The sequence below is a fragment of the Podarcis gaigeae genome, assembly GCF_964106915.1.
Source record: "Podarcis gaigeae genome assembly, chromosome: 2".
NCBI classification, from domain to species: Eukaryota; Metazoa; Chordata; class Lepidosauria; order Squamata; family Lacertidae; genus Podarcis; species Podarcis gaigeae.
In genome coordinates this window covers 114,203,999-114,223,915 of record NC_139679.1, presented here as the reverse complement: position 1 = coordinate 114,223,915, position 19,917 = coordinate 114,203,999, and the positions used below count along the sequence as shown (strand labels likewise).

General features: G+C 48.5%; 2 protein-coding genes and 1 long non-coding RNA gene across 7 annotated transcripts in view; 1 reads left to right on the top strand and 2 right to left on the bottom strand.

The window, feature by feature from the left end:
- The window catches only part of EHMT2 (euchromatic histone lysine methyltransferase 2), a 39,384-nt gene extending 35,416 nt beyond the window's left edge, over positions 1–3,968 (bottom strand). For 2 of the 4 annotated variants that reach the window (XM_083723246.1, XM_083723247.1), the window contains exons 1-3: positions 3,864–3,962; positions 1,863–1,911; positions 126–365 (exon numbers count right to left, since the gene is read on the bottom strand). In XM_083723246.1, the coding sequence (XP_083579372.1) occupies positions 126–365; positions 1,863–1,911; positions 3,864–3,893 (319 nt within the window). In that variant the 5' untranslated portion in view covers positions 3,894–3,962. Of the gene's footprint in view, positions 1–125; positions 366–1,862; positions 1,912–3,500; positions 3,630–3,863 lie in introns of those variants that run through there. The other 2 variants (XM_083723248.1, XM_083723249.1) reach the window with 2 other exon arrangements.
- Positions 3,969–5,350: 1,382 nt separating this feature from the next.
- Positions 5,351–12,172, top strand: LOC310838281. The gene is made up of 2 exons (XR_014560886.1): positions 5,351–5,953; positions 11,859–12,172. It is a non-coding gene; the product is annotated as an uncharacterized lncRNA (long non-coding RNA).
- Positions 12,173–12,646: 474 nt separating this feature from the next.
- On the bottom strand, positions 12,647–19,288 carry ZBTB12 (zinc finger and BTB domain containing 12). 2 transcript variants are annotated; one of them, XM_083724556.1, is made up of 3 exons: positions 18,828–19,288; positions 16,227–16,818; positions 12,647–14,952 (listed from the first exon to the last, which is right to left on the bottom strand). In XM_083724556.1, exons 2-3 carry the CDS (start codon positions 16,721–16,723, stop codon positions 13,932–13,934), a joined length of 1,518 nt encoding a protein of 505 aa, XP_083580682.1. In that variant the 5' UTR covers positions 16,724–16,818; positions 18,828–19,288; the 3' UTR covers positions 12,647–13,931. The 2 variants fall into 2 exon arrangements, with proteins under 2 accessions (XP_083580682.1, XP_083580681.1); XM_083724555.1 differs by having other exon boundaries at positions 18,954–19,288.
- Between the last annotated feature and the right edge of the window lie 629 nt (positions 19,289–19,917).

The window sequence follows — 19,917 nt, the reverse complement described above, 5'->3', positions numbered from 1 at the left end:
TATTTCTCAGAGACCTTGGGGTTCTGAGGTCCTGAGCCATGCAAAAAGCTTTATGGGTCAAAACCAGCAGTTTAAATCCAGTCCTGCTGCCACACATCCCAGCTCCCTGCTTCCTTCCACCTCACCTGGCAGGCCTTTATTCCCTGGACTAGGGCTGGTGTTTGGGCCAGCAGAGACACCCCCCGATTCGGGCGACATCCTGCCCATTTCCTTACTGCTCCCGGTCATCTGCGCTCGTGCTCCCTCTTCACCATTCCTGCTGGAGCCCAGCGGGTTATCTCCCGCTCCCCCCAAGCTACTTTTGGGTTTCCGAGGAGACAAGGACCCCGAAGAGGGATCGGGGCCATCTCTGGACGACACCACGCCTGGAGCAGGAGACACACACATACACACACACGCTTAGCTGAGCAGCAGAGAAACTGCCTTGCATGCAGAAAAAGTCCTTGCTGCTGCCTGCCAGTGCAGACAATACTACATGCAGACAGTACTAGGTTTAAGACAGCTCCATGCATTACAGTGGTACCTCGGGTTAAGTACTTAATTCGTTCCGGAGGTTCGTACTTAACCTGAAACTGTTCTTAACCTGAAGCACCACTTTAGCTAATGGGGCCTCCTGCTGCCGCCACGCCACCGGAGCCCGATTTCTGTTCTTATCCTGAAGCAAAGTTCTTAACCTGAAGCACTATTTCTGGCTTAGTGGAGTGTGTAACCTGAAGCGTATGTAACCCGAGGTACCACTGTATTCCAATGCCCTACCACCATAGCTCAGTGGCAGAGCAGCCACACTGCATGCAGATCTTGTTATTTATCTACAGTGGTACCTCGGGTTAAGAACTTAATTCATTCTGGGGGTCTGTTCTTAACCTGAAACTGTTCTTAACCTGAAGCACCACTTTAGCTAATGGGGCCTCCTGCTGCTTCCGCGCCGTTGGAGCACGATTTCTGTTCTCATCCTGAAGCAAAGTTCTTAACCTGAGGTAATATTTCTAGGTTAGCGGAGTCTGTAACCTGAAGCGTACGTAACCCGAGGTACCACTGTATTCCTAAAAATACTTGTCCACCGCATTTCGTTAAAATGTATCAGAGCGGCTGACAACGATGACACAATAAAACCACGTGGAAATTTAAAACCACAGATCTTCAGCTGACTGTTCCAGAATCCTGTTCTCCTAGTTGTCTACAGAAGCTGGCAGCGTAGAAATTTTTTCAGCAAATGGATAAAGGTTAAAATAGAAGGAGACTGCTGGATTCCACCAGACCAGGCTGACGACGCTAACCATCGCGTTAATGTCCAGTGAGCCACGAAATTTCGAGGGGAGGCCCGACGCTGCTCCTGAATATGATCTCGGTGATCCAGCTGGGATCAGGTGGTCTCCAGGGTACCCTGGAGCAGTTCATAGCTTTGTAAATGAACACAAGGACTTTGATCCTGGCTCTGTACAGTGGTACCTCAGGTCAAGTACTTAATTCGTTCCGGAGGTCCGTACTTAACCTGAAACTGTTCTTAACCTGAAGCACCACTTTAATTAATGGGGCCTCCCTCTGCCGCCGCCGGAGCCCGATTTCTATTCTTATCCTGAAGCAAAGTTCTTAACCTGAAGCACTATTTCTGGGTTAGCGGAGTTTGTAACCTGAAGCGTATGTAACCCGAGGTACCACTGTATTTCAGTTCCTGGGGGAAAGACCCCTGCCTTAACAGCTGCCAGTCAGTGTATAGATAATACGAGCTACATGGATCATACACAGTCCCATGCTATAGGATGGCTCTGAGGCCAGCAGGCTTCAAATGTGGGTGGGCTGTTAAAAAGAAAACCAGGAACCCCCCCCCTCCCTCCCCAAGGCAGGCTGGCACAAAAACCTACCTATTTCGTCCGGTCTCACTTCCACCAGCGACGCCGCCCCTGTCACAGCCTGGGAGGAGGGGGCGAAAGCAGAGATTAAAAACTCAGACTGAATTCCATTTTATTAGTAACCCCGAGAACTGTAGTTTGTTAAGAGCGCTGAGGGTTGCTAAGAGGCCCTTATTCTCCTCAGAGAACTACAAATCCCAGAGTTCTCTGGGAAAAGGGATTTGACTGTTAAAGCATGATGGATATTCTAATAAAGAACCTAATAATAATACCTTTGCTGTCAATATACAACCAGTGTACGATGAAATTAGCCAAGCCTCCCTCCCCCACACACAAACACTCGATCTCGTGTGTCGCACAGCACACCAACCCCAAAAGTCAGTTGCACTATATTATTTTCCGTTCAGCAGCCTAACTGCCCACAGATAGAAAGTGGTTTTTTGCCTGTTGGTACGACTGATTATACTTCTATATCTTCTGCCAGAGAGTAGAAGATTAAAGAGGTGCTTTAATCTCGTCCCTGAGAATTTTTCTCGCTCTCCTAAGGCAGTGTTTTTCAACACTAGTGTGCTGCAAGATGTTGCCTGGTGTGCCGTGGGAAAAATTCGAAAGATTTAAAAATAAAGTATTTTATAATTTTTCATATTTCTCTTTACTTACTATTTCATAATAAAGTAATTATAAAATACTTTCTTTGTGTTTATTTGATTCCTATTCAAGAGAATTACTTTATATATAGTCAATATAGGCACAGAGTTAATTTTTTCAACATTTTCTAATGGTGGTGTGCCTCGTGATTTTTTTCATGAAACAAGTGTGCCTTTGCCCAAAAAAGGTTGAAAAACACTGTCCTAAGGCATCGATCCCTTGCGATGTCATCTAGCGGGCTCAGGGGACAGCCCATGATATCATGATAAGAACGTGCGTTTGATTGTTTTAAACAAGGGTCCCTCCAGATTATGTATGATTATCTGTGCTCATGATGGTTATACTTTCAATACTGTTTGTGGCTGCAAAAGTTTCAGGGCAGAGAGTTTATTTTCCCATCTGTGCATGTCCCACAGCTTCCTGCTGAAATCCTGTAACTTTTCATTCCGCAAATATTTCGGAGTTGTTTTGCTTTTGTCCTCATTCTGGTAGCAGTTAAGTGAATAGATTGCCCTTCCAGGTGGCAACAATGATATAAGAGAAGCATTGCAGAGCGACTGATTAAATAAAACCATCTGTGTGGACAGTGCAGCGCAAATCCACACTGGATGTACTGTTACTATATACTGGGAAGAAAATGTCCAGTCTGGAGGTTCCCTCACTTTCTCATGAAATAGGATCTCTCTGCGAAATTAAGTCCCCAACAAAGAGAGAGAGGATTGAATCTATCCAAACACTTCTAGTTAGAGGGTCAGGGGAGAGGGGGGCGTTTGGCGGAGGATAGTTGGGATCTGTTTGAAACAGGGGCTGAAAGCCACGAGTTGCAACGTGGGGTAGGTTGCAAATGCGGGCATAGGTCAGACGGGAAGGAAATAAGGGAGCATATGTCGATAAGGGATGGCTCAGAAGTCAAAGAAGGACGAAAGCCCGTCCTTCCGCCCCCACCCCGACGGATCCCAACATTACTCTCCTCTCCCCCGCCCCGAAGTAATCCTTCCTCACCCTTTCCCTTCCTCGTTGCAAAAGAGAGACGGCGGCTGCTCCGAACCAGCGCGATCGCCCCCCACCTCCCCATCGCAAATCACGACCACTCCTCCCGGGATCGGATCGGGTAGGGAACGACGCCCCGCGCCCGCCGGATCAATGCAACATTTTTTTTTTGCTTTTTTGCATTTCCGAATGTGAAGGAAGCCCCTCCCAGTTTGCAATGGGGAGCAAAAAAAAAAAAAAAGGGAGGCCACGAGTGATGGGAGGCCGGTGGCAATCGGAAAACCTTCCCGCTCTCCTGATATTTAGAAATAAATATTTTTGCAAAGAAGCCCCCCCCCGCCCCCCGTCTCCCGCCCCGCCATCCGCGTCCCCAACCTGCGCGGGTCCCGCTCCCGCAGCCTCCATGGCCTCGCGCCGTAGCAGCAGCAGCAGCAGCAGCAGCAGGAGAGCCGGCCCCGCACTGACGTCACGGGCGCGGGGAGAGTGAAAGGGGAGGGGGAGGGAACCACTTAAAGGGGCAGCGCCTTCGCTCGGCTCAGCCCAGACAAAGAGGGAAGGAGGGAGGGAGGGGGCGATGGCGCGCAGATGAACCCCCTGCCTCTCTCCTCTCCATAGCTGTCACCTTACAGATTGGAAAATAAGGGACCAGCAGCCTCGAAAAAAAGGGATCAGCAGCCAAAATAAGGGATTTTGGCTTAGCTTATGCAGAAATCCGGCACTGATGGAGCCATGCTGATTTTGCTGCCACTGACTGTGTTTTGCAGGGGGTTGGGCTAGATGATCCTAAGGGTCTACAACTCCCACCAAAGAAGACGGGCAGACAAAACTGATGAATATATTGCATTAATGCAGTATTGTGACAGTGGAGTGGTGCCTCAGTTTATTTAGACCTAACAGGAGGCGGGTGGTGCTGTGGGTTCAGAGCTTGCTGATCAGAAGGTCAGTGGTTCGAATCCCTGCGACGGGGTGAGCTCCCGTTGCTCGGCCAACCTAGCAGTTCGAAAAGCACATCAAAGTGCAAGTAGATAAATAGGTACTGCTCCAGTGGGAAGGTAAACGGCGTTTCCATGCGCTGATCTGGTTTGCCAGAAGTGGCTTAGTCATGCTGGCCACATGACCCGGAAGCTGTCTGCGGACAAACACCGGCTCCCTTGGCCATTAAAGCAAGATGAGCACTGCAATCCCAGAGTCATCCGCAACCATAGATGTCAACTTACAGAAAATAAGGGACCAGCAGCCTCCTCACGACGCTGAGGGGGAAAAGGGAGAGACGGAGACGCGGCAGCTCGTGCACGCTCTCTCTCGCGAGCTGCTGCTTCCCTCCCGAGCCGGGCGAACATGAAACCCGGGAAATTTAAGGGACATCATCAATAAGGGACAGCAGCAGGACATGGCGCTGGGATAAGGGAGTTTCCCGCCAAATAAGGGACGGTTGACAGCTATGCTCCTCTCACAGGAGGGATCTGAGGGCTGTGGTCGTGGGGTTATTATTTAAAAATATTCCAAACCGGCCTTCATCATATTAGGCAAGGGATTCCCAAAGGTCATCTAGTCCAACCCCCTGTAATGCAGGGATTTTATTTTATTTTCCCCCCCCAACGTGGGGCTCGAACCCACGCTGGCTGTGAGATTAAGAGTCTCTCCCACTACCGACATCGGGTGAAGCTGAATGTTGTAAGACTATTCAAGGCAGAGGAAGAGGAGGGACTTCTTCATGCAGCACATGGTGGATCTGTGGAACTCGCTGCCACAAGAGGCAATAAAACGGAATCAGCAGCAAGGGATTGCAGAAACCCACACTGGGGCCGTGCGCTTTTAGAGATTATAAACGCCGTACTGAGTTGTCAACCATAGGACTTTGCAGTAATTGCGATGTTTGGCTTATTTTTCAATTGCTGCGTTGTTTGTGGTGTTATACAGCTTGCAACGGGTGCAACTGATGATTTGTTCATTATTCAGTGTGGTACGCTGGTTTGACATCAACTGATAGGAAGTGCCTACAGAGGGTGGTAAATACAGCACAAGATATTATGGGCTGTCCTGTGAATCCGCTGGATGACATCGAGGGCCGCAGGAGAGTGAGGAAAATTCTCAGGGATGATTCACACCCTGGCCGGCACTTTCTTGATCTCCTGCCCTTGGGCAGAAGATATAGAACAGGGGTCAGCAAACTTTTTCAGTAGGGGGCCGGCCCACTGTCCCTCAGACCTTGTGGGGGGCCGGACTATATTTTGAAGAAAAAGAATGGACAAATTCCTATGCCCCACAAATAACCCAGAGATGCATTTTGAATAAAAGGACGCATTCTACTCATGTAAAAACACCAGGCAGGCCCCACAAATAACCCAGAGATGCATTTTGAATAAAAGGACGCATTCTACTCATGTAAAAACACGCTGATTCCCGGACCGTCCGCGGGCTGGATTTAGAAGGCGATTGGGCCGGATCCGGCCCCCCGGGCCTTAGTTTGCCTACCCATGATATTGAAGCATGATTAGTCACACCAACAGGGTAAAGAACAGCTTCTATCCGTGGGCTGTTAGGCTGCTGAATGAAAAGATAACAACAGGGCAACTGACTTTTGGGTTTGGTGGGTGAGCGTCAGTAAACGAGGAATTAAGACTAAGAGAGCTGGGGGGGGGTGCTCATGTAATCTCACTATATACAAGTTGTACAAATGACAAGTATTTCAATTCGATTTCAATTACAATTTTACATGATTATGTTGTGTTTGTGACAGTCTATTATGTTTTATCATGTGGTTGTTATTTATTGTTTGTAAGCTGCTTTGGGATTCAACTGAAATGCAATAAATCAAGCCAAATCTTCATCTGGGTACATAGTGAATAATAATAATAATAATAATAATAATAATAATAATAATAAATAATAATAATAATAATTTATTATTTGTACCCCGCCCATCTGGCTGGGTTTCCCCAGCCACTCTGGGTGGCTTCCACAGAAACCAAAAATACACTAAAATATGACACATTAAAAACTTCCCTAAACAGGGCTGCCTTAAGATGTCTTCTGAATGTCACGTAGTTATTTATCACTTTGACATCTGATGGGAGGGCGAACAACAGCAGGGGGGGGGGGGGTTGCAGATTGTTGGTTGATGTCTAACACTGCAATCAAGCCTACTGAATTCAATGGGATCTATCTACTCCCAGGTCAGTGGGATTAGGATTTGCGTTCATTTTATATCACCATAGGAACATAAAAGGAGCCTGCTGAATTAGGCCAATGGATCTGTTCAGCATCCTTTTCTCACAGCGGTCAGTCAAGATTCCTGTGAGAAACCTGTGGAACAATGAGATGGGTTTCAGTTCTAATTTCAGCGACGGACAGCCCTTCAGATATTATCCCATTTATATCCTCAGGGTGGCATACGGGGTTCTCCCCATTTTATCCTCACAACAACCCTGAGAGGTGGGTCAAGAGTGAGACAGCAAGTGACATGCAGTAGACACACCATACGGATTCTCCTCGTCCTAATTTATTTATAAGCCATCGTTGGCACCATGAATTTGGCTCCACTCTCCTCATGCATTTAAAACACTATCATGCCTCTTTCAACAGTCATGAAGAACCCTGGGAACTGCAGTTTAAGGGGGCTGGGAGTTGTAGCTCTGTGAGGTCAACACACCTAACAAGCTAGTTACCAAGGTTTTCCATAGTCAAAACAAAAAAAATTCCTTCCAGTAGCACCTTAAAGACCAACTAAGTTAGTTCTTGGTATGAGCTTTCGTGTGCATGCACACTTCTTCAGATACACATGCACACGAAAAGCTCATGCATGCACACGAAAGCTCATACCAAGAACTAACTTAGTTGGTCTTTAAGGTGCTACTGGAAGGAATTTTTTTTGTTTTGACTATGGCAGACCAACACGGCTACCTATCTGTATATGGTTTTCCATGACAGCTAAAGAGGTATAACAGTGCTTTAAAGACTTGACGTTTTCATCCCCAAAAAAGTTTTTGAGTTTCAATTGAAATGAGGCTGTGTTTTAATGTTGTATTTTAATCTTGTTTTTAAGTTGTATTTTAATCAATTTGTTTTTATATCGGGTGTTAGCCGCCCTGAGCCCGGTCTTGGCTGGGGAGGGCGGGGTATGAATAAAATTTGTTATTATTATTTATTATTAAATGTATGGTGTGTGTGCAACCCAAATCATAGATTCATAGGAAGGGACCCAGGGGTCATCTAGTCCAACCCCCTGCAATGCAGGAATCTGAACTCAAAGCATGCATGACAAGTGCCCATCCAACCTCTGCTTCAAAACCTCCAAGGAAAGAGAGTCCACAACCTCCCAAGGAAGTTATTCTTGACGTTTAGCCAGAATCTCCTTTCTTGTAACTTGAAGCCGTTGGTTCAGGTCTTTCCCTCCACAGCAGGAGAAAAGAAGCTTGTTCCCTCTTCCACATGACAGCCCTTGAGATATTTGAAGATGTCTTATCATATCTCCCCTCAGTCTCCTCTTTTCCAGGCAAAACATACCCAGCTCCTCCAACCATTCCTCACAAGGCCTTTGATCATCTTGGTCGCCCTCCTCTGCACGTTTCAGCTTGTCGACATCCTTCCTAAATTTGGGTGCCCAGAACTGGACACAGTATTCTAGGTGTGGTCTAACCAAGGCAGAATATTAATGGTACTATTACTTCTCTTGAGCTGGGCACTGTAGTTCTGCCGATACAGCATTAGCTCTCTTTTTTATTTTTATTTTTGCTGCCGCAAATTGTTAGCCTGTGCAGTTCTCTCAAGACCAGAGCGATAACACTGCATTATCAGCTAGCATTTTGCGCTAGCTGGAAGCTTTCAAACCATTCTCAAGGGCAACCCCACATAAAAGTACGTTCTAGTAATCTAGTCAGGAGATTTGTTAGGTCTGCCTGACGTCCGGATTTTCCAGAATTGACGTCTGGGGTGAATTTTGTGAAAGGCAGCGCTTCGTCTTAAATCTTAGGCAACTGAAAAACTGTGAGTTTTGGCTTAACAACTTGGGGGGGGGGGGTTTCCTAAAAAAAGCTCAACAAGTGTCCTGACTTTTTGAAATATGGCAACCCTAGAGGAATGACTTTATCTGGTGAACCAGCTATAGCTATGACTCTTAAGAATCACCAGTGAGGAGCGCCTCCATTTTGAAGGATTCAGTTATGGCCTACTGAATCTCACCCAGCCACCAGCGCATTCAAGTACTGGTCTATGTTTTGTCAAAGGCTTGCTTGATTTCAGCAATACGGAGACAAAAGAGCTGGCGTTATCCACAGGCTGGTGGCATCCAGCTCCAAAACCTCTGATGACCTCGCCACACAGCTTTATGCAGCTATTCAACAGCATGAGGGGCAAGATGGACGCTGGGTGAACCCCACAACTCAAGCACCATGGAGCTGAGCTGGCAGCAGAACCCCCCACCCATACCAGCTTCTCATACTGATCCTGCAGGTAACGGCGACACACCGTATTTTTCACTCCATAAGGCGCACCAGACCACAAGACGCACCTGGTTTTTGGAGGAGGAAAACAAGGGAAAAAAATATTCTGAATCTCAGAAGCCAGAACAGCAAGAGGGATCGCTGTGCAGTGAAAGCAGCAATCCCTCTTGTTGTTCTGGCTTCTGGGATAGCTGCGCAGCTTGCATTCGCTCCATAAGACGCACACACATTTCCCCTTACTTTTTAGGACAGAAAAAGTGAGTCTTATAACGCAAAAGATACCAATAGTATTGGAAGCCACTGAGAGATCAAGCACCAGTCTCTTTGCAATACAAATCATCTGTCAGAGTGGCCGGGTTTATTTCAATTCCAATCTATGGTAGTAACCAAACTGAAATGGACTGAGATTATCTATTTCCTTGAAGATTGTCTGAAGTTAAACAGCCACCACCTTCTCAGGAACCGTGCCTACGGAAGGGATATTTGCACCCAGGAGGTAGTTGTCATTTTCTTCTGGGCCCAGGTGGGTTTTTAAAGAGTTGCCTCACTGCTGCCTCTTTACCGGCTGATAAAAGAGAAAGCTGCCCCATTCAGGCCCTGCTTATAAGCTTTCTACAGGAATTTGGCAGGGATAAATGGACCTTGTTATACAGTCGTACCCTGGATCCCAAAAGCCTTGCGGGTCAAATGTTTTGGCTCCGGAACGCCGCAAACCCAGAAGTGTTCCAGTTTGCAAACGTTCTTTGGAACCCGAACGTCTGACACGGCTTCTGCAGCTTCCAATTGGCTACAGGAGCTTCCTGCAGCCAATCGGAAGCCGCACCTTGGTTTCTGAACGTTTTGGAAGTCGAACACACTTCCGGAACGGATTCCATTCGACTTCCAAGGTACGACTGTACTTCATAGAATTGTAGAGTTGAAAGGGAGTCCAACCCCGCTTTTCTTCAAATCTTTCCCAAGTCCCTCCTTCCTGATGCATACATACACCCTAATGCACCCTGAATTTAATAATTTGTGATAGTTCTTCTTCTACTACTTCTTTTACAATTAGGGCTTTAATAATTTGTGCTTTTTCTTCTTCTACTACTTCTTTTACAATTAGGGCTTCCTGCCCCCTCCGCTGAAACAGGTAACAACAACAACAACAACAAAATTATAGTTTCTTTTATTGATTTATTTTTAGAAAAAAAAAGTTTTAATGAGAAAAAAGACACTAGTTAAGGGTCTTGGAGATCAGAGCCATTACCACCTCAAGGAGATAATTCACCACCCCCCATTGCCTCTGGGACAGATTCAAGAACCGTTGAGTATCCCGCGTATGCCACTTGGCATTTTGGTACCATGTACAGAATTCAGTGTCCTGAGAATTTCAGTTCCTGTTACGGGTTTTGGAAAAGGAAAGTTTCTAGTCCTCCAAGCTGTGACATGCTTGAAAGTGAACAGTGTTGCCGATACCTCAGAAACCAGAGCAGCAGTTTGGCAGGATTCCTTGTGGGAAGCGCTAAAGGACTTGGTGCAGGGCTTCACCCTCAACAAACCCCACCCCAAGTTATTCATTAGCAGAATGAATGATCAAATATAAGCAGTGATACCCGTGCACATCCCATACAGGTTGCAAGATCCAGCTTTCCATGGCTCAGAATTTTAATATTATATATACACACACGTGTGTGTACCTGTGCGTATATATAATTTAGCACAAAGCACATGCAGGGCCGAAGTGGAAACAAAGAATGGCCACATCTGAGTAGCGGAACATCTGCTTTGCATGCAGAAGTTCCTGGGTACAATCTCAGGCATCTCCAGATAGGGAAAATAACATCCTCTGTCAACTTTCCTGGCAAACAAACAACAATCAATGTTGATAGTACAGTGGTACCTCGGGTTAAGCACTTAATTTGTTCCGGAGGTCCGTTCTTAACCTGAAACTGTTCTTAACCCGAGGTACCACTTTAACTAATGGGGCCTCCTGCTGCCACCACACAATTTCTGTTCTCATCCTGAAGCAAAGTTCTTAACCTGAGGTAATATTTCTGGGTTAGCGGAGTCTGTAACCTGAAGCGTATGTAACCCGAGGTACCACTGTATTGAACCAGCAGTCTCACTTGGCATAAGGCAACTTCCTATGTATTCAGGGCCAGCCCTACCGTTAGACAGTGAGGCAGCAAACTTCGGGTGTCATGAAAAGCTAACAGGTTGTTATCAACAGACTTCATTACCATTGGGGGTTTTTTACTGCCAAGGAGGAGGAAGAGATGCATGGGGCATTTTCAGCCTCAAATTGCCAAAATAACTTAGCTGGTGGCCTTGGGTATTACGTACCTTTATTTGGGGGTGAGGGATTTGCCTACTGCTTTGCCTCAGGCAGCAAAATGTATTGGCCTGGCCTTGGAAGGACACCTATAAATGTGCCTTGCTTGCCCTTTTCTGGACCAAATAACAGTATCTTTGCATTTATTTGGCACTCGTTCTTTCTTAGTATTCAGCATGACTCGCCTTGATCGCAAACACATCCACAAAAGCTACCGGCCTGAAAATTGTTTTACTAGCCTGGCAGGGGTAGACTTTGGTCACCTTTCATAAAATTTGGCACTCCCCAAAATGCATCTTCTCAGTTATGGATCTTCACAATTTTGCCACCCCCACCCCCCGCTCAGTGCCCTGTGCAGGGGAACTGCCTGCAATGCCCTAAAATTCAGGGGTCAGCAAACTTTTTCAGCAGGGGGGCCGGTCCACTGTCCCTCAGACCTTGTAGGGGGCCAAACTATACTTTTTTGGGGGGGGGGAATGAAAAAATTCCTATGCCCCACAAATAACCCAGATGCATTTTAAATAAAAGGACACATTCTACTCATGTAAAAACACGCTGATTCCCGGACCTTCCGCTGGCCGGATTGAGAAGGCGATAGGTCCAGCCCCCGGGCCATAGGTTGCCTTCCCCTGCCCTAAATCTTGAGACAGACAGCTCTGTTCCTCCCACTGCATTTTTATAAAGGGCTCTTAGCAGGAGTAAGGAGGGATTCTGGCAACCCACTTGTATATGCAAGTCATTGCATCCCAGTGTATGGCTCATGGGGGACAGCATGTAGCTGGCCACTGTGAGAGAAGGATGCGGAGGCAGATGGGTCATTGGTCTGATCCAGGAGGGATCTTTGTACGTTCCTAACTGGCTACTTGCTCAGATCCACTATTTTGCATCTGGCTCTGGTTAGTGGACTTTGGGATCCTACCTCCTTTTTTAAATGAGGAGATCCCACAAGCTCCAGGTTTTCCCATGTATTGGCATTAGCCAATACAAACGTAACTTGGAAGTCAAATGGAATCCGTTCCGGAAGTCCGTTCGACTTCCAAATTGCAGCTTCTGATTGGCTGCAGGAAGCTCCTGCAGCCAATCGAAAGCCACGGACGTCCCATTGGACGTTCGGCTTCCCAAAATAGTTTGCAAACTTTGAACAGTCACTTCTGGGTTTTGATTGTTCGGGAGCCAAAACATTCGAGAACTAGGCTGTTTGAAAACTAAGGCACGACTGTATCTCACATTGGGTTTCTAAAGGTTTCCTTCTTCGCAGCGTTATGTCTATTCTCTGTCCTTTGAAAAAAGACGTAGCGGTCAATCCACATTTTGCACCAAGGAAAGCAAGACCTTGTGACCTGAGCAGACTTATACAAAGCAAAGGGCTTCACTGGTTTATTTTTGCGTCATTCATTTTTTTGCTGCTGCTAGCCATCGAAAGGAGTGAGGAGATCTGCCCTGGAAGTCCACTCTCTGATCAGAGGAAGTCCCGCCTCCTGGCGCTCTTCCAGCTTCCTGTCACTGCTGCTATCAGATTCCAAACGTATGTTCACAGCCATAAAGACTAGTAACTTCCTTGTTTGTTTAAAGTATTGAACGTTGAGATTCCATACGTACACGGTGCAGAATATGCTCAAGCCTTGCTGTCCCGCCCCCCTCCAACAGTTCCTCACAGAATTACAGTGGTACCTCGGGTTAAGTACTTAATTCGTTCTGGAGGTCCATTCTTAACCTGAAACTGTTCTTAACCTGAAGCACCACTTTAACTAATGGGGCCTCCCGCTGCCGCCGCCGCCGCGCAATTTCTGTTCTCACCCTGAAGCAAAGTTCCTAACCCGAGGTAATATTTTTGGGTTAGCGGAGTCTGTAACCTGAAGCGTATGCAACCTGAAGCGTATGTAACCCGAGGTACCACTGTACTGGCTTCTCAGTATTTGGATCAAAATGTGCCCCAAGACTAACCGGTTTCTGAAGTCAAACTACACAGTAGAGACTTGTGTGTGTGTGTAGGGGTCTGGCTCTCGCAGCGAATTGACATGGGAAAACAAGATCACTGCCAATTTCCCTGTCACAGCTACAGTCACTGGGAGGCTTAGGGCCACATCTGGCTCCCTTCTGCAGGCTCCTGGGTGAATTTGCACCCACCCTGCTCTGTGTAGTTACTGAAGGACAAAGGGGGACAGGCTCAGGGCAGTGCTTGCTGTCTCTTAATGCAACTCACCCTCCCTACAGACACCGTGTTGTTTCTTCAATGGCCTTTTAAAGTAGTTCTTTGGCTGCTGATATAGGTCAGGGCTATAAAAGAGGTAGTGGTTTCTGGTAACTGGGCACAAAGGACAGAGGGATGGGGCACTGCGGAAGAAGAAAACAGATCCAAGCAATCCGGTATCCTCACAGCTCCCTCCCCTGACTAACTAGACCCCCTCCCCACACCTCCCAGGCAACCCAGGAGCAACTCTTCCCACGTGATTTACGCTTCTCTAATCCTCTATCCCTGCCCACCCTCATTCCCTTCCGAATAATCCAGGAATTCCATCCCTCTAGCAAACTAAGACACTAAACCTACCCCAAAAAACAACCCTCAAGGGGTTCCTGGCTCGCAGCCCCCACATTCTAACCGCTACACCCCCGCTTCCCTCCCTTGGAGCTCAGGAGTCCCCTCCCTTTCCACTTCCTGCCGCCGCGACTCCGCCTCTTCCTCCTCCTCCCTCAGCGAATGAGGACGTTGATCTCGGTCACGTTGGCCTCCATGACGTTCTCGGCCGTGGTCTTCCCGTGCTGCTCCTTGAGGTGGCGCCGTATGGCGGGCTTGTGGGCGAAGCGGACGTCGCAGTAGGAGCAGCGGTACGGCCTCTCGCCGCTGTGGAGGTTCATGTGGTCGTGCAGCGTGGACTTCTGGGTGAAGCACTTGCCGCAGATGGTGCACGAGTGCGACTTGACGCCGCGGTGGACGTTCATGTGGCGGTTGAGGTTGCTGCTGTGGTTGAACTGCTTGCCGCAGCGGGGGCACATGAAGATGAAGTGGTGCGCCCGCATGTGGAAGACCAGCTTCTCCACCCCCTGGAACACCTCCTCGCACTTGGTGCAGCGGATTATCCGCGAGCCGCCGCCTCCGCCTCCCCCCGGCGTCCCCGAACCGCCGCCTCTCCCTGCCGAAGGGAAGGTGGAGAAAGGCCGCCCGCTCAGTCCGGCCAGCACCAGCCCCATCCCTCCACCGCTGCTCTGGCATTCTGCTGCAACGGCCGCCGCCTCGCTGGTCTCCTCCAAGTAGCCTCCGCCGGGGATGATGAGAAGGCCTTCGCCCTCAGCGTCCTCCGAGAGGCTGTAGGAAGCCTTCACCACCCCCTGCTGGGACTTCTCCGGGGTCGACTCTGGAGGGGAGCCCATGGCCTCCGCCACCGTCGAGTTGACCTGAGGTTCTTCCTGGTCTCCGGATGCGTCCTCGCTCCAACCGGGTGGCGGAGAAGACTCTTTGCCCCAAGCTGGCTGGGGAGAAGGTTCTTTGCTCCAGCTCTGCTGTGGGGACATATCTTTGTTCCACGTGATGCCGGCCTGCTGCTTCTTCTGCCGCTGCGCCACCTCCAGGGCGGACTCCACTTTCACGATGCAGATGTCGGAGACGGCGTCGTCGTCCCCGTAGTCGTCGTCCTGCTCTTCGTCCTCGTCCTCCGCCTTCATCTCCAGGTCTTCCTCCATCGGGAACTCCAGCTTGATGGGCCGCGGCATGGACCTGCCAGACACAAAGACACAAATTAGTGCAACGGTGGCAGAGAATCATCATGGAATCATGAGGAATCCCTTATACAGTCGTACCTTGGAAGTTGAATGGAAACCAAAGCGCGGCTTCTGATTGGTTGCACGTAGCTCCTGCAGCCAATCAGATGCTGTGGAAGCCCCGTCAGACGTTCGGCTTCCAAAAATAGCTCGCAAACCGGAACACTCACTTCCGGGTTTGCGGCATTCGGGAGCCAAAACGTTCAAGAACTAAGCTGTTCAATAACCAAGGTACGACTGTACATGCATTGGACTGTTGGCTGATCTAGGCCAGGATGGGGGAACCTCTGGCCCTTCAGAAGTTGCTGGGACTATTAACTCTCATCAGGCACAGTTTGCCAGGCATGGTACAGTCAGATGGATTCGAGGCCAACGGTTCTGATTGGCTGCATTTCTCTTTTTAAAATCAATTTTTATCATGAATTTTCAACATAACAGGAAAGAAGCAAGAATAAACAAGGGAATAAAGAATGAGAAGAATAAAAAACAAACACCAGGCCCTCTGTTGCAACTATATCTTAATCCTTATTCCACATACAGAAAAGTGAATCCTCCCAGCTTTTACCTGGGATCTTCCCCCTCTACCTTCAGCCTCACACCCTGGGATAACCTCCCTACCCTGCCTTCACCTTCCACTAATTGGCTACGTTTCTCCAAGGTCTTGGGCCTTGGAGACAATTCCCAGCACTACTTCTAGGTCAAGAAGTCAGGTCACTGAATGCAAAACCTCCCATGCAGAAAAACCGTGCTCCACCGCTGAGCTATCGACCATCTCCCATATCTATAGGTTGGAATTAGCGCACTGGAAAACTTGCCCGCTTACTACTGGCGATCCTGAGGAGGTGAACAGGTGTTTGTTTAGTCAAAACACATTAATTAGCTCAGATTAATTGAAAATTAAAGCAGATGGTGTGCTTATTTCACTGGCTACCAGAAAATGGTGCTACTGCCTTACTTACCCAAAGCATTCCTTACTGCACATTTAAACAAATATTATCACTAAACCTCTTGCCTTGGTCACCTGTGGTGGGCAAGAAATCACCTCCAGGCGACCAGGCAGGGAACCTTCCCCAAAAGTCGGTTTTCTTTTTTATTTTATTTTATTTCTTCTTTCAGGAAGGAACTTGATTAAGGCGGGTAACGTGAGCTCAAGTGGACCGATTATTTTTGCAGACTTTTTGGGGGGTGGGGGGGTGGAAAGATCAGATGAAAGCAGATTCTTCAGCAAACCTCTTGCGTGAATGTTCTTTGCGGGACGAGGTGGAGCAGCCCACTACGCTAGGGGACTTGGACCTCCGGTGGCCTCCGAACTTCGCCGAGTCTTCCTTGAGGCTGATTTTGGGCTCGATGAACTGGGAGAGGGCATTCCGGCACTTCTCCACCACGTGCTCCATCTGCAGGTAGCTGGCGGCGGTCAGGTAGTTGACGATGTCTCTGACGGCAAACTCCAGGGCGCCGGTGTAGCAGGAGAGGAGCAGGTCGGCCACGATTTTGGCGCTGTGCATAAGGGAGACCTGGAGCTCAGAGGAAGGGTTGAGGAGGAACTGGTCCCTCAGGAAAGGGGAGCAGGCAGCCAGGATGACCTTGTGGCCCCGGAACTTGAGGCTGTCGGCCACGATGGTGACATCGCAGAAGCGCTCCTCCGAGCGGAGCTGGTTCATGTTGCGAAGGGTGGCCGCCTCGTGGCCGGGCAGCTGGAAGCGAAGAAGCTCGACACCAGATGCCATCAGTCCTCACGGGAAGGAGAGGAGGGTCAGGCTGTGCGTGGAGAGGGAAGGAAGACGCGGAAGAGGCAGGCCCAGGTGGGCAGGAGGCCGAGACACTGAAAACAAAGAGAGGAAAATGTGGTGCTGCAGTATTGAAGGATCAACAGCCTTTGGGCCGAGAGGGAATTAGGAACATTAGAAGAGCCCGCAGGATCAGGCCATTGGCCCTTACAGTCCAGCATCCTGTTCTCACAGTGGCTGAACAGATAATAATAATAATAATAATTATACCCTGCCCTCCCCAGCCAAGACCAGGCTCAGGGCGGCAAAACAACCAATAATAAAACCATTTGATTGAAATACAACTTAAAAAACAAGAGTAAAATACAGTGGTACCTCGGGTTAAGTACTTAATTCGTTCCGGTTTGGGCAAAAGCCTGTTCCAGGCTACATCAGCCAAATGACAGCAATGGGTTTGAGATGCAGCAGATCCTGGGCCAGCTCAGCTCCTGCCAGTCCTGTAGAACACCCTGTTTTACGGCTTGCCGTGAGCAGCAGGTGGTTGGGAAGTTGGAAAATTTTACAACATAGAAAAGCCAGTACAAAGGACCAAGATGCAGGCAGCTCTTCAGATAACCTGGGTCCCAAATCATTTAGAGCTTTAAAGGGAACCACCAGCACTTTCAAATGGGCCTGGAAAGACCAGTACAGAATTTGTGCTATATGCTCCCATCGACTGGCCTGCCAAGCAGCAAGGTGATGCTTGAATTTTCAAGCCGCCTTTAATAGCAGCCCCAGGCAGAGCACACGTAGTCTAATCTGGATGTAACCAGGGTGAAAGCGAATGAGGCCAGATCTGTTTTCTCCAGATAACGTCTCAGCGGACAAAAAAGGCAGTTCTGTATATGATGTTCATCATTTTCTTTAACTTCCTCTTTTGAGATCAGTGCACCAGTACAGTAACACCCATTTATCTGGCCTCCCTTTCCAAATCTTAGTTCACACATTACACTGAAAAAGAGAGGCGAAGATGTAGGTCCGTCACCACTGTGATTTTGAAAACTTACACTTCCATCTCATCTTTCAGCCCATAAGAGGCTGAACCGTGTGTTCAAAGAGAGTTCATTTGCTGGGAACCAGAAGCTGAACCGGGCTTTCCAGCACATGAACGCATTGTGAAATAGATGCACGTGCAAGAAGAGATGCAATTAACTCCACAAATGTTTTGTTTTTTTAAAAAAATGCGGTTTGCTGCATTCAAGTTTTGCACAGAAAAAGCACGAGAGCGATTGGGGGGTTTAGAGAGAAAGTGATTAAACTCTATACGGATCATTATGTGGGTAGGTGGCTGCGTTTCTCCAAAGCTAATGGTTCTCCGAGGCACCTGCAAGCAAACGCTGGAAAATCTCCTACACGTAACGTGTGAAACAGCCTGCCAACCTATCTCTTTCCCTCCCCAGCTCTCCCGTTCACACCCATGCAGTGTGGTGATGCGAGCTAAGGCGAGGCGCACCAACGCTGCTCCTTCCTTTGCACCCCGGTGGTGGTTTTTTTGGTTTTTGGCAAGGAATAAAGCTTCCCACGCTCCCGCGTGCGGCATTGCGCGATAATACAGCGGTACCTCGGGTTAAGTACTTAATTCGTTCCGGAGGTCCGTACTTAACCTGAAACTGTTCTTAACCTGAAGCACCACTTTAGCTAATTGGGGGCGCCGCCGGAGCACGATTTCTGTTCTCATCCTGAAGCAAAGTTCTTAACCTGAAGCACTATTTCTGGGTTAGCGGAGTCTGTAACTTGAAGCGTATGTAACCTGAAGCGTCTGTAACCCGTTGTACCACTGCACAAGCAGCACGTGCATTTTCTCCTATTTAAAATTTCCCCCAAAAAAGAGAGAAAAAAGCGCCTTTCTGCAAGGTTTTCGAAACGCCCACCGTCCGCCCCGCCCGCTCTTTTCACACACCCCCTTTGCTAGCAAGCAAGTGCAAAGGAGCTCTTTCTTTTTCTCTTTTTCCCCCACCACCCGCCCCCTCCCCCCTTTTTTTGCAAGTCTTCCCCACTTCCCATTCACAGCCGGGAGCAGACAATACCATCCCCACCCTCCTCCTCCTCCTCCTCTTTGGCTTACCCTCCTCTGCCCCCTTTTGCACGCTCCTTTCTTCCTCGCGAGCAAGCGGCAAAGAGGCACCCTTGCCCCCCCCCACCCCAGCTCTGAGTTTCCCAGCCCCCCCTCCTTCCCCTTCCCCCTCCTCACCTTGCAGCCTTGCTCCCCCTCTCTTGGAGGAGAAGGGGTGGGCCCCGAATGGCCAAACAAGGAGGCAAGAGCCAGAGAAAGGAATTAAAGGGGCCTCCTTAAAGGGCCAGGCGGCCGGGGAAAGGGGAGGAATATTCGTCCTCCACATAGGGGAAGGGGGAAAAAATAATTAAAAAAAAGCCAATGAGGGGCGGCGTGTTGGGGGAGGGGGAGAAGCGAAAGAAACTACTTGGCTGCACGGTGGGACAAGTTGCTAATCCCCTGCGCGGGCGCTTTAAGAGAAGGGAGGGGGGAATCCTCGCCCTCTTCCCCTTTAAGGCCTGTGGCGTCATAAATGCGCGACGCCGCGAAAGGAGCCTGGCGGGAGGAGCGAGGTTCCGGTCCCCCAGTCACCTTGGCAACCAATCCCCGCCCTCCTCTGGAAACAGGAGGCTTCGCGGCTTCCCGGGAGCGGCGCTTGAGCCACGTTGCCGCCTCCTATAAGCGGCCCCGGATGCCGCTCTTCGCTTTCGTTATAGTATTCTATCGCTCAGGAACTTCCGATAATGTTTTGCTTTTATTTTAGGGTTTGAGCAGTTTCTCAAACCGCAAACATTATTATTATTGTTAGTAGTAGTATTGAATAATGATGATGATGATGATGATAATAATAATAGCTTGCATTGCGACTATGGCAAAAAGAGACAAAATTTACAGCCTGCTACACAATAAAAGAAAATTTCATGAAAATGTTGCACAGGTGGTACATGACCCCCAGTAAATTAGCTAAGATCAGGGGTCAGCAAGTAAGTGGTTTATTGTGTGTTAAAAAGATAACAAAGGTAAACAACACAATGGAAAGGAAAAGTAGGATAGAAGCAGCAGCAATGAGGTGGTGAGAAATCACTGGTGAAAAAACATGGATATTGTTTGGATTATGTACACACACAATATATATATATATATATATTAAAATATGGACTGG